A 14,131-nucleotide genomic window follows, 5' to 3' on the forward strand; every position below is an offset into this window, starting at 1 on the left:
TTACTGATACCCATTCTGCCCTATTATGTATGCTCGTTAGCTTACTTAGGTAGACCGGTCTATTAGGTGTCGTGTGAGGTGTGCACGGTTATGCCCAGCCTTCCTTCCTGTCTAGTATGCCTAGTTTGCCTAGTCCAGTATGGGTCGTGCTGTCAAGGAATTCCAGTCTGCTATGTTTTGTAGCCGCTGCGTGAATGTGGATAGATATATGCCTCAAAGCTCTAGGTGGTAAAAGCTTCGTAGGGGCCGGGCGAATTGAAACGTCAATTGATAGTAATAATCCATTTGCAGTTCATATGAATATAGAAGCCTCGCTCACTACTGGACCATTTGGGGTCACCCGTAAGCAAGCAAACCAAATTCATTGATTGGGTATGGTGGGGCAGCTAATTTCTCTGAAACTGAGCACGAATCTTTCATTGATCGGCTTTCATTGATCATTGAAGTTCATTTTATTGATTCGAGTAGACCTCGCCAAACATCCATCCAGTTTGAAGTGGGTGTGTGGGGAGGTATGGTGGGCTGGGGGTCGGGCGCACGAATGATCATTTTCTATTCTATGTTTCAAGAGCAATTGATTGATTTTGACTCCTTCCTTCCGTCCGTACTATGGAATGGTATGGTTTCGGTTCCATATGTTCCGGAGCGCCAATTGGATTGGATAGGTTGTTCATTCATTGGGAGCAATTACTGCGACGTTATCTAGGGATGGTTGGCTATTGGGTTCTTGACGGGTAGGCGATGTATTTACATATCCGGTGGGTAGGACCCAGTGGTGGGTGTAGGTCGACGATGGCGGGGCACTCATTATTCATAGTGGTGGGGACTACTTCGATTGAAATCTAGGTTCCTGCATATCAATACTATTGATAGGATACCAAACCTACGTAGTTCCGGTGGCCCACAGCACTATGGGAGGGTTTTGAACCCTACAAGCCATCCATCCAACCCCGCCCATTTGATTGAGCCACTCGGCTATTCAGTCGAGATGCTGCCCAACCCTGGTGGGTGGGGAGCCGGAAATGAGTGACACGTAACTAGTAGTGGGCTTGGGTCGACGATAGCAATGCTCGCCATAAAAACTACCTTACAAGCTGATACCGTGGGTGGGGGGTTTGGGGGCGACGTATGGAAGGAGGGCTCCACGAACGTCTTTAATATGCTATGCTGGAGGCAAAAAAACATATACCCCCATGAACTACCAACAGCACCCGATACATTCCACTATCGTTTCTGATCAGATTCGTTTCACTAGGTTAGGTTTACAACGCCTGCCTACCCATTGCAGCAGGAGTGTAAAATCACCTTATTACCACGGCTGCCCCCTTACCGGCCTTAGTGAGTCCCATCAACGAGAATTCACAACTCGACACTTTATTCACTTCCGACCATCTCGCTCGTAAGTCAGTAAGTTAAGTAAGTAAGTAAGAGATCAAGCAAGGAAACGAAAGTGGAAGGAGAGAAAACAAAGTGGAAAACTCGAGCAACCGATATCGTCATCTATACCTAAGGAAGGTTAGTTGCGCTAACCTCAATCCCATCTCACATACATACCACATAGGGGCTTTAGCCACTCTCCGCTAGGGTGGGTAAGATGACTAAGGACACACACATATTTTGCACGCACCACCTCGACCGAAGAAAGAAGGCCTTTTCATATCTAGCAAACGGCTACGCTCGGGCAATATAGTAAATAAAAAGGTTTGCTCTAGGTAAAGTCAGTCGCGCCTCCCATTTCCACCCACTTTTTGGTGGGCTGTGCGAACAAGCAGTCTTGCCCGTAATGACTCGCACACTAACTACTCTCTTTGCCACCCGGTAAGCATTGTCAGTATTATAGATCTGACTTACTGAAGAAGGTCAATGAAATGAATTCTCAATCGTGAAGCTGTTTACTGCAGGGGTGGTGTTGGTTATTCTAAATCGATGTAGTATGTCACAGTGATTCTCAAAGTGAAGGGCAGGTTCTATATATCTACCTCCCTACCTACGGCGGGTAGCTTGGCATGCGTTGTTTAGTAGTTGTTTGTTGTTTATTCAGGTGAATCGAAGACTCCGGAACTTAGTCGTTTTGAAGGGAAAACCCATATAATAGCATGCACATCGGTGGGTGGGGGATCGAGTTAAAGTGATTTCTTCATGGAGGGTGAGCGGGGGTTTTGATCTATAATCCCCCAGCATATTGATTTTCTTTTATTTCCCCAGTACGATGTAGTTAGCAATACGATGCAGTTGTAGCTCTCTATAAGTGGTTTCTTAGGGTGCCTATACTGTTGTCCTGACTAGATGCTTGTAGCTTTTTCCTGTTTTTATAGGAGAATCAAACTCTGTCCGAAGCCTTGTATCCAAAGTCAAATAAAAGCTCCTGCAATAGATAGTTTGTAAATACAGCTCCGAAGAGAATAATAGTGCTATGGCTAACGGCAATAGCAAAAGCTCATAATATATTTGATTTAGAGCGCAGGAAAGGTAGGAACTAAGAGCCACATGAAAGGTGTAGCGAAGGACAGCAAGAGCTTACCTGAAAAGGCAAGGAGCTCACTAGAAAAGGCAAGGAGCTGTTGTGTCCCTCTCTACGAAATCTATAATGGATTCCTTCTCTAAAGAATCTCCATTTTCATGGCTGATTTTGGTTCTTGAGGATTCCCTCTGCTTGTGTTCTCCGATGGTTTCCCAAGTTATACGCTAACGCTGATAGCAAGCGCAAATGGATTATGGGTGCATATGTGTGTGCACATAAGTGTTCGTTGTATTGTAATGTGTCGCTGATGTGGACCTTCCCTGCGATTGCTAAGGTTGATCCCTTGCCTTGGTTGCTAGGTTGATGTCGTCTGACCAACGATTAGATATGTCATTGTAGTTGTTAGGCTGCTTTGGAACTGCTATCAACCACCACTCTACCGTGCCTGCCATTGTCCTTGCATTGCCGATGAGATGCCTTTTTACATACATCATTGTTCAGCCATCCATCCCACTCCATTGGTTGATGACTTGGACTACACATTAGATTGTGGATGACGGATGAGAAGCACCCTGCCTTGTATTGTTTCTATGACGACCTGCGATCAACCAATCATTCAAAGTGCACCCCGATCGATGTATGTGGATGTAGGCACCCCTATCTCTCCATCCATCTTATTTGTCTATCCATCTATGGGTGTAGCTCTTGAATGTAGGTCAGTGTCCGTGATTTCTCTGCTCCTGAATCCAGCCAATGGCCATGATTGAATGAATGTTATGCAGTGTATTCCCTGCCTGTGATTGATGGCATTGGTTGTACCCCCACTCAGGTAAAGCTACGCGTTTGATTGTTCTGAGACCCCTATCGAGATCGAACTAGAAATATTAGTGATAATATTTGGTAAGGGTGACTATACTTTTACACTATTCACATCAGGGAATCAAATAATATATATGGAACAAACAAATTGATCTCATCGATTCCATCTGTTTATGCAATGCTCATGAACACCCTAGTCTACTATCACTGGAGGCCATTCGATACAGTTTATGACGTTCGAAAATCCCTATTCTTTTCTCTCTTATTGTTCGCGATGGGTTCACCTTTTCTTTGTCCCAGCGCAAGCGTCCCTGTGCTTTGTCACAGTATTTACGTATAATAAAGCCAATAAGAGAATGAATTCCTCAGGTTGGGTAGATGTGTAGTGAGGAACGATAGGTAGTCTTGGGTAAAGAAGGGTCATCTTTCTTTCTTATTCGAGCGAAGCTGATGCTGGAGGATACGTCACTGGGTAACCCTGGTATGGATATGAAGCTTATGTTGCTTACAGATCTACAGAATCTGGGCTCTGCATCTCCCTATGCTTCTAGGTATGCTTCTAGATCTGTTGTTTGTAGCTCGGATACTGATAGGACAATTAGAGCAGGAACTACACGAAGGGATGCTACTTGTTGTGGTGAAAGAACTGGATCACGCTCACAATCTTGAGAAGCATAGTCATAGTCTGGAACATTAGGCTTTGTATCTGGTTTTCGTAATGAAATAGGCTCTATACTATAAGCTCTACTATCAGGATATCGCTTACGAACTTCAAAATCTCTTATATCATGAACATAAGCATATAGATCTCTATCTTGAGCATCGGAATCTTAATCTCAATAACTAAACTCTTACTTTGGATAATAATCTCGATAACTAAGGTTGTATTACTAAGGTTGTATAGATCTCGGTCTGTATATGTGACTGAGTAAACAGCATCAACCGTTGGGTCTACTACTATTCTAGGTACCTTTGCCCTAGCCTTTGCTCTAGCCTTTGCTAGTGGTGTTGCTCTATTGTGTATGCTTTTGGGTCAATGGATTAAGCTGATGGGTATGGACCTGCACTAAGTTCATATGGGACTGGATATGGTTATGGGTCCGAACGAAGAAGGGGTGCTTCTAGTTTTCGAAATGTCTCTGTGACTAAGGGTTATGTACCTGCATCTGGAACTATTGAATCAACCACTAGATCTCATCGATCTATAAGTGGGTGGTATACCTTAGCTGCCTATGCCTTTGCTACTTCTGGGTATCGAACTGCTTGCTTTGGTGCTGGTGGATATGTATCTATAGATGGTGTTGGAGTGGCTGGTTCTACTTAAATTGGAACAACGACAACTAGCTTTGGAACTAGATATGGAACTGTATGATATGGATATGCTCGAGCTAAAGGATATGCTGCTACAAGATATGGCTATGGATCTTTGGCTCAATCAGCAGCTTCAACAATTGCATAATGAACAGAGTCAAAAGCTTAATCCACTTACTAAATGGCTTACACAACCGGATCAACAACTAGAACAACTGGAACTGATAGATCTGTGGCTGGATCTACTGCATCTCAATCACGAAGGTCATAATCAACAGAATAAGTCGATGCTTCAAGTGCTATTGGTGGTACTCATGCTGAACCAACAGAATAACTTGTTGAATTGACAAAAGCTGCGTAGGATGTTGCTAGTTTAATAAGTAGTGTCGTTGTTAGTGCTGGACCAATTTCATATATTTTCTTTTTAGTGAAATGTACCCTTTACAGATCGTTTCCCTATAATTTCCAAGTGTTGATATCCACTCGATCCAAGAAGAGTCGATCCCAGTTTCAATGCACTAGACGCCGGTACTCCATGTCAAGAGGGGATCCACTCAATGTTGGTACTCGATGAAGGAAATGACAAATTTCAATGTCGGTACTAAATCCAGGACTCTTTTCCGGCAGTACCCGCCTTTTCTCATTGCTGATCGCTGATACAAGAGGCAATCCTAGGTGGCGCTACTGATAGGCGTGATCCAGGTGGCGATCACTTGCCATGAAAGAGGTGATCCACTCAATGTTGGTACTCAATGAAGGAAATGACAGGAGTCAACGTCTTCTTGCATGTTTTTGAACCAATGGAGCATTTCTTATTGGATGGATTCTTGGATGTTTTGGAACTGATGCACAATCTTACTTACAATGGCCCCTATATTGAGAAGTCGCTGAGCCAATTGTTGAATAATAACATATATAATAAAGCTGACCCATCTTAAGTGTGGAGTTTTAGATGCCCCCTTCAACAATATGCCTCACGGAAGTTATGTTTTTTCAATCAATGTCATGCACTAGCCCTGTCCTCAATGCACTTTTGTTAAATTATGGTATGTTCTATGCTTAGAGCAGTTTACTTCAAATCTTTTTATTAGCCATTGTTTAGCAATCACATAAACATAAAGTAAAGTGCAGATAGAACATTAAACGATCGACAGAAAACAAGCCAAGACAAGAGACACAAGATGTGGCGGCTAGCCAGGGACAAACCCCAATGCGGGGAAACCCTTTGATCAATTCTTCTTTAATCTTCAATAGTTCAGCAGAGAGAAATAGTACAATTCAAAATTCTGTAATTTTATAACAGCAGCAGCAAACCCTAAATCAGCGAAGTCAAACTTGGTCAAAACGGCCCCGAATTGACTTCTAGTAAACTTGAAGAACTCGGTCTTCAATAGCTATCTTCAGTAGCCCAAAACAGTTCGCAATACTCAATCAAACAGCAATCAAAGTTCAGCAATCTGCAGTCAGCCCTAACCAATCAACGTTGGTCAACTTTCAGGTCAACACTGGTCAACGCAGTGCCCAAAAAGTCAGCGCATGTCATCCCTTGGTCAATGCTCCATAAAACAGTTGAGCACTTGGTCAACGTAGCCCTAGAAAAGTCAACGTTGCTCTAAATCAGTCAACGCTGCCCTAATTCGTCCTTCTTCTTGCACGTGTGAGAGAACTTGCTCCTTTTCTGGCCCAATAAGATGAGGAGAGAGAAGATGAGTTGAGATGAGATGAGTTGATAATGAATCAACCTCACTTGTACTTATATGATTTGCTAGGCATGTGTGCCACACATTTAACTGTTGGTCGACCTTGACAATTTGTCAAGTAAATACAAATAAATTCATATCTCCATAAATACTTGTCGAAATCAGATGATCTTTAGATAAATCCTACACCTCTCGACAAGAGGAATCTAGGAGAAATATCAGCTGCCATACATAAGGTGACCCACGTGGAGTTTGGCCCTAGTTGCCAATTTTAACACTCCCTCTCAACTAAGGAGAACTCCATCTGCTAATCCGTCTGACTGTCGGTCCTATCCCTGCCATCAAATGCACTGCCTTGCACTGCTTGACTCTGCTTTGCTCTGTTGAACTATGAAGAAGAAGAAATGATCGAGGATGTATCATACCATCCTCCACTGACCCGAAGTCAGTCTCAGAGTGTGTCATACCACTCTCACTGATCCCAGATCAATGGAGGTCATCCTAGCATAGGGAGTACGGTAGATACAACGATGTGTCCATTGATAGTACTACTAATGGTCCCTAACCCCATTTCCCTACTCATTGATCAGATGAGAGGTACTTCCCATGAGTCCCAGACTGCATGGGTAGGATGCCTCGACAAGAGAACTAATCATCTTGTCCACAGGAGAATGAATCATCCTGTCCAACAGTCGCCATGGGAGAACTAATCATCCTCGCCCACAGGAGAACTAATCATCTTGTCCCACAGTCACCATGAGGTATCACAGGGGAAGGTTGAACCTTTCACCCTGTTCATATCGCACCACCAGGGGAGGGTGAGTCGCCCTGTGGTCGCATGTCACTCCAAGAAGTACCCCGTGCCCCCTGGAGCTCCCAAAGCTCAATGTATGCATCATACACGACCCTCATAAGAGGGTCTCTCAATGACACCAAGTCATTCTCGGAAAGTCAAGAATTTGACCTTTCCCAGGGGCTTCGTCAAAATGTCAGCGACCTGCTCATCTGTATCAATATGTTGGAGCCTTATTGCTCCTCGCTGCACCATATCCCGGATATAGTGGTACCTGATATCGATATGCTTGGAGCGATAATGAAATACGGGATTCTCTGATAAACGAATCTCGCTCTCGTTTTCACACAGGACCACGATATTATCCAATGTAAATCCAAATAGCTCACTGAAGAGCTTCCGCAACTAGACCGCCTCACAAGAGACCATACTAGCAGCCAGTGTTGTTAAAATCGCGATAAAATCGCGATTTTTTCAAAAAATCGCGATTTTATCACTATCCCGCTTAAATCGCGATTTTTATCCCAAAAAATTGCGGGCTTTATTTTATAACGATTTTTTCCTAAAAAATCGCGATTTTTTCGAAAAAAATCGCGATTTTTATTGAAAAAAGCGCCAAGGCGCGGGGCAGCGGGCTTTAAGTTATGAAAATCGATTTTTTATTAGTCATTTCTGACTTTCGCCGCGCGGAGGAGGAGGAGACGCCTTGTGGAGGAGAGCTGAAGGGTTTGGGAGCGAATCCAAGTGGTTTTAGGAGAAATCCAAGACAAGATCACCAATTTGTCCATAAAAACGGTATGTAGATTAAATTTTTTTTGTTTTCCTTGTTATAAACTTTGTTTTTCATTGTTTTTGGTTGAGAAAGTTCATATGGGCACCATTTGTTTTCAATGTTCATTGTTTTTAAAGATTTTTTTGTAATTTTTCATTGATTTGGGATGGGTAACTTGGTATGACTATGGGAACCAATTTTTTATTTTTTTTTCATTTTTTTTAAACATTGTTTATGTTTTTTTATTTTCATTGTTTTTTGGCATTTGCCATTTGGTTGGGTAACTTGGGATTTTGTAATTTTGTAAATGCTAATTTGTAATTTGTAATCCTAAATTCCTATTTCCTAATCCTTATTTTTCCATAGGTTTGCAAATTCAAAATTCAAAAACAAACATGCCAAGGAAATTGGATCCTTTCTGGGAATATGGTGAACCTAAAGCTCTGAATGATAGACAAAACTTGAATTGCAAGTTGTGTGGAAAGGAGATATTCGGGGGGGTGTACAGGTTGAAGTTCCACCTTGCACAAATCCCTGGACGTGATGTGGGGCCCTGTATAAATACAAATCCTGAAATTATCCAAAGAGCCATGAGAGCATTGGGAGAATTAGAGCACACTAGAGAGGCCAAAGAAGAACTCAAAAGGCAACTAAAAAGGTCAGCTGAAGGAAGTGGGCCAAGTGGCACTGGTTCTACTGCAGCGTCAGTCAATCCGGTAGCTGCATCATCATTTTTTGTTCCTCGAACCACACCTGGTTCACAACCAACTATCGGTTCAATGCTAAAAAGAACTGAAAAAGAACAAGCTGATAGGTTGATGGCAAAATTTCTCCTCTGGAGTGATATTCCTTTCAGCATTTTAAGGAATAATCCATTTTTCCAACCTACTGTTGATGCTATTGCCAGTGTTGGCCCGGGGTACAAAATCCCTTCTCTTCATGATTTCAGAGGTCGGATTCTTCAAGAGGAAAAGCGTGACTGCACCCAAAGATTGGAGGATTTTAGGGCATCATGGGCACAAACAGGATGCACTGTTATGTCAGATGGTTGGACTGACCAAAAGGGGAGAACCCTTATAAACTTCTTGGTTAGTTGTCCCAAGGGGACTATGTTTATCAAATCTATTGATGCAACTCATCAAATCAAAAATGCAAGAACTTTATGTGATTTGCTGGATGTGTTTATTTTGGAGGTGGGTGCAGAAAATGTTGTCCAAGCCATAACGGACAATGCTGCAAATTATGTTGCTGCTAGTAGAATGCTTATGGACAGGCATCCTACTTTATTTTGGACACCTTGTGCTGCCCATTGTATTGATTTGATGTTAGAGGACATAGGGAAAATTCCCTTTGTCAAAGATATTGTTGACTCATCAAAAAGCATCACAAAATTTATTTACAATCACACATCTGTGCTTAGCTTGATGAGAAAATGCACCAACAACAAAGAGTTGGTGCGCCCCGCCATTACACGGTTTGCGACGAGTTTCATATCTCTTCAATCCCTCTTGAATTCTATGTGGGATTTGAAGAGAATGTTTCTTTAAGAGGAGTGGCGTGCTTCGTCAATGAGCCGCAAACCAGAAGGAGAGGCCGTGTGCAGACTAGTTTCATACCAGGAAGACTTCTGGGCGGGAGTGCAGGAGGTGTGCGCTGTTACTGAACCTTTGGTAAAGGTTCTTCGGTTGGTTGATGGTGAGAAGCCCGCAATGGGCTATTTGTATGAAGCCATGGACAGGGCCAAAGAAGCCATTCGGTCCTACTATGATGATAAGGGAGATGATGGGTTTCAGAGACAACTCCTTCTATGGGAAGTGATTGATGAGCGATGGAACAACACACTCCATCGTCCCATTCATGCTGCTGGGCTTTTCCTGAACCCTGCATTTTCTTATGCATGTGGGTTTGATTTTGATGCTGAGGTCGTGGAAGGATTATTAACCTGTGTCCAGAAGATGGTGAGATCTCCAGAACAACGTATAGAGATCTCTAGACAAATTGAGACATATAAGATGTCAGGTGGCACATTTGGCTTTGAGATGGCTGTCACTGATAGGACGATTAAAATGCCAGGTATTTTTTAGTTTGTACTTTGTAACTTTGTTTCAAATTTCATTGTGTCTTCAAATTCCATTTTTTTCTTATGTTTATTTAAAATTTTATTTGTAATTTTGTTGTAGACGCATGGTGGAAGATGTATGGTGGCAGAGTACCCCTTTTGCAAAAGCTTGCCGTACGCATCCTCAGCCAAACATGCAGCTCCTCAGGATGTGAGCGCAATTGGAGTGTATTTGAAAAAATACACAACAAGAAGCGCAATAGGTTAACACTTAAACATTTAAAATATTGCAAATTTCCAAATAAATTTTTGAATTCATTAAAGTTTTAAACAATATTTTTTTTATAATATTAATTATTAATTATTATTTCATGAACTTTGTACAGGTTGGAGTCCCATAGACTTAATGACATGGTCTATGTCTACTACAATCTTCGATTGTGGGTGAGACAACTAGAGAGGACACCTGATACGGAAGCCATCTCATTGGATGGGATTGACACCACTGCTGAATGGAGGGTTGAGACCGAGAGGCCTCTCATGGATCCCACTGATGATTGGTTAGTGCAGGATGAGGAGGGGGAGGAGGAGGAGCAGGAGGAGTAGGAGCAGGAGCAGGAGGAGGAGGAGGAGCAGGTGGAGGAGGAGGAGCAGGAGGAGGAGGTGACACCGCCTACCCGGGCTACCACTACCACCAGTAGAGGACGTGGTCTCCGTCTACCTCAGCCTCCTGTAGCTGCTACTACTAGTTCTTCAGCTTCTAGAGCACGTCAGACTCCACTGCCAATTCCACCAGCACAGGCACCAGCTTCTACATCTAGAGGGAAAGAGAAAGTTGTGCCATTTTCTCGCAAGAGGGGCAGAGGAAATCAATAGGATTAGACTTTCATTTTATTGTATATGACATTATGACATGATGAGATACATTATCATATTTTTTGTTGATATTTTGACGCTGAGTTGGGACTCAGGACTTACTATTCAGGACATGATTCAATGTTATGTGTGATTTTAGCGCTAGAAATGATATTAAACATCTTATATATTAGTTTTTTTATCATATTTATGTGTCAATGTATTTATTTTATGTTGTAGATGGTTTAGATATTAAAAAAATTGAGAAAAAATGAAAAAAAAAATGAATATTTTTGTGCCAAACGCTTTTTTCCCGCTTTTTTCCGCTTTTTTCCCGCTTTTGCCGATTTTTTCCGCTTTATTCCCGGCGCCGATTTAATCCCGATCGCGCTTTTAACAACATTGCTAGCAGCAATGTACTCTGCCTCGACGATGCTCAAAGCCACTGACTTTTGCTTCCTGCTCATCCAGGATATCGAGGCAGACCCCAAAGAGAAACAGCACCCGAAAGTGTTATTTCGGTCCACCACACTGCCTACCCAATCAGCATCGATATATCCCTGTAGTCTCACATTTCCGGTTATGTATCTCAACCCATGAGTGATTGTGCCACGAAGATATCTCAACAGATTCTTGGCACCAATCCAATGTGTGTGGTGAGGCTCAACCATATGTTGACTCAATGTGTTGACTGCAAAACATATATCCGGACGAGAGTTCACCAAGAACATCAATGCTCCGATGAGTTGACGATACTCGGTAGCATTTTGTAAAACAGGTCAGGCAGCACTACCGCATAACTTCTTGAAGTCAAGCTCCATCGGGGTAGTCACAGGCTTGCAGTCTACCATACTGAATCTCTCCAATATCTTCACCACATATTTTCCTTGAGATAGAAAAATCTCCCCTGGTTTCTACCAGACTTTCAGTCCTAGGAAATAGTGCATCAGTCCTAGGTCATTCATCTCGAACTCGGAAGCCAACTCCCTCTTACATTTGAGAATGAGAGGGTCTACCCCTGTCAGAAAGAGGTCATCAACGTACAACACCAATATGAGAGGTTTGTCATCTTCAACCTTAAAGTAAAGGTTAGGATCATATTCACTCCTAGTGAATCCCAACTTCATCAAGTAGCTACCGATCCTCTCATACCATTCTCGGGGTGCTTGCTTCATCCCATAGAGGGCTTTCTTCAACCTGCACACATGACATTCCCGATCATGAATCTCAAATCCTTCGGGTTGCTCCACATAGACTTCCTCTTTGATTGAACCATGCAAGAATGCAGTTTTGACATCCATCTGATGTAGGTTCCATCCTTGTGAAGCAGCAAGGGCTATGATCGAGCAAATGGTGGTATATCAGGCAACAGGTGCAAATATCTCGTCATGGTCTAAACCTTCCTTCAGAGAGAAGCCACGAGCGACAAAACGAGCCTTATACTTTTTAGCACTTCCATCAGCTCCATGCTTTATCTTGTAAAGCCATTTCGAAGTGACAACGGCTTTGTCCTAGGGTCTGGGGACCACATCCCAAACATCGTTTTTCATGATGGACTCGTATTCCTCAGTCATAGCATCCTTTTAGACTTGATGCTTGACAGCTTATGCAAATGATGAAGGCTCATTTTGGATGATCATGCTCATGATGGTCAAGTATCCCTGATACGTGGCCGACTTCTTACTTTCCCAGAAAGTCCCTCTAGGTGCAATGTGTCCTTCAACATCATCGAGTGTCCCCCTAAGCCATGAAAGCCTCTTCCTAGAAGAGGAAGGCTCTTGCGGAGGGGGATCAATAGGATCCATAAGTTCTTCCACATCGGGCATTGTCTCATCATCCTTTCCCTCTGGTTTCCTGGTGTCGATGTCTTTAGATTCCCTTAGAGTAGGAAGATTGTCAACTTTGCTAAGAGCCATATCTTCGTCAAAGGTGACATCATGGCTAATCTCGACTTCCCTTTGACCAGCCACATAGATTCTATAGCCCTTAGTATTTTCACTATAGCCCACGAAGATTCCTTTCTTTCCAAATGCACCCAATTTATTCCTTGTCTCTTTCGGCACACGAAAATATATAGGACTTCCAAAAATTCTAAAATGAGATACGTCAGGTTTCTTACTAGTCAACATTTCTTTGGGAGTCTTGGAACCCAATGCTTGATGAGGGCATCGATTTTGCATATATATGGCGGTGTTCGCAACTTCGGCCCATAGAAACTTCGGAGGTCTTTGATCATGGAGCATAGCACAGACAGCTTTCACAATCGTATAATTCTTCCTTTCCGCCACACCATTTTGCTCAGGAGTATATGTTGTTGTAGTCTCCCTCTTAATGCCAGCCTCTTTGCAAAAGTCATGGAACTCATTGGATTCATACTCAATCCCATTATCGGTCCTTAAGATCATGATCTTCTTTTCGGTTTGATTCTCGATCAAGGCTTTGAAATGACGAAACCAAGAGAACACTTCATCCTTCTTTTTCAAGAAGTATATCCAAGTCTTGCGAGAATAATCATCTGTAAAAGTGAGGTAATATAAATATCCTCCCAAGGACTTCACAGGCATCATACCAGATATATTTGAGTAAACCAACTGCAATATATCGGAGGTCTTGCTATGGCTTGAGGGGAATGATCCCCTTTTGAGCTTTCCTTCGGTACATCCCGGACATACACCTTCTTGCTCTACTTTGAACGCGGGCATCCCTGTCACCATTTGTCTCACAACGGGTAGAGCTTTATAATGATGGTGAGCAAACCTCCGATGCCATAGTTCGGACTAAAGAGATGTGTCACAAGACATGACACCTAGGGGACTTCCTCCGACCTGGTATAATGAATCAACTCGAAGCCCAAGAGTGAAAGCATCTTTAAAGTTCTTTTTCGATACAAGTACCTTGCCATCGATGAAGGCCACCTTGTAGCCTTTGTCTTCCATTGCCGAAATGGACACCAGGTTCTTTTTGAGATCAGGTACATATAGGACTTCTTGTAAATGGATTGTATTTCCCTAATTCAATTGAAGAGTGACATTCCCTACACCTTTCATGGGATATTTTGAGTTGTCCCCACGAACAATTTCCAGGTTGGTCTCCTCTATCAAATTACAGAGAGCTTCTTTGTAACCAGTGAAGTGCCTTGAGGCACCACTATCAATAAGCCAATTTCCCAGCGACTCTAGGGGAGCAGTGGTAGAGAGGGCCGCTGGTAGATAGTATTCATCTTGCTTATCGTGAACAAAATTAGATTCATACCCGGAGTTTCTTGCCTTCTTGAAGGGTTGACCTCTTCCTTGATTTCCAGCATTCCTTTTACCTCTGCCATTGGACCTGCCATTCCTTTGATTGCCTTGAAAGTGATTTT

General features: G+C 42.7%; 2 protein-coding genes across 4 annotated transcripts in view; one reads left to right on the forward strand and one right to left on the reverse strand.

The window, feature by feature from the left end:
- LOC149219381 (putative pre-mRNA-splicing factor ATP-dependent RNA helicase DEAH5) overlaps positions 1 to 14,131 on the reverse strand; it is a 111,224-nt gene that overhangs the window by 34,196 nt on the left and 62,897 nt on the right. The window lies entirely within an intron of this gene.
- On the forward strand, positions 10,043 to 10,688 carry LOC149219383 (uncharacterized). The gene is made up of 2 exons (XM_089382583.1): positions 10,043 to 10,178; positions 10,302 to 10,688. The coding sequence occupies exons 1-2, from the start codon at positions 10,051 to 10,053 to the stop codon at positions 10,519 to 10,521; spliced, it is 348 nt and encodes a 115-aa protein (XP_089238709.1). The 5' UTR covers positions 10,043 to 10,050; the 3' UTR covers positions 10,522 to 10,688.

The sequence above is a fragment of the Pinus tabuliformis genome, chromosome Q, assembly GCF_031772625.1.
Source record: "Pinus tabuliformis cultivar Carrire ecotype Pingquan chromosome Q, CPIR1, whole genome shotgun sequence".
In the NCBI taxonomy this organism is placed as follows: Eukaryota; Viridiplantae; Streptophyta; class Pinopsida; order Pinales; family Pinaceae; genus Pinus; species Pinus tabuliformis.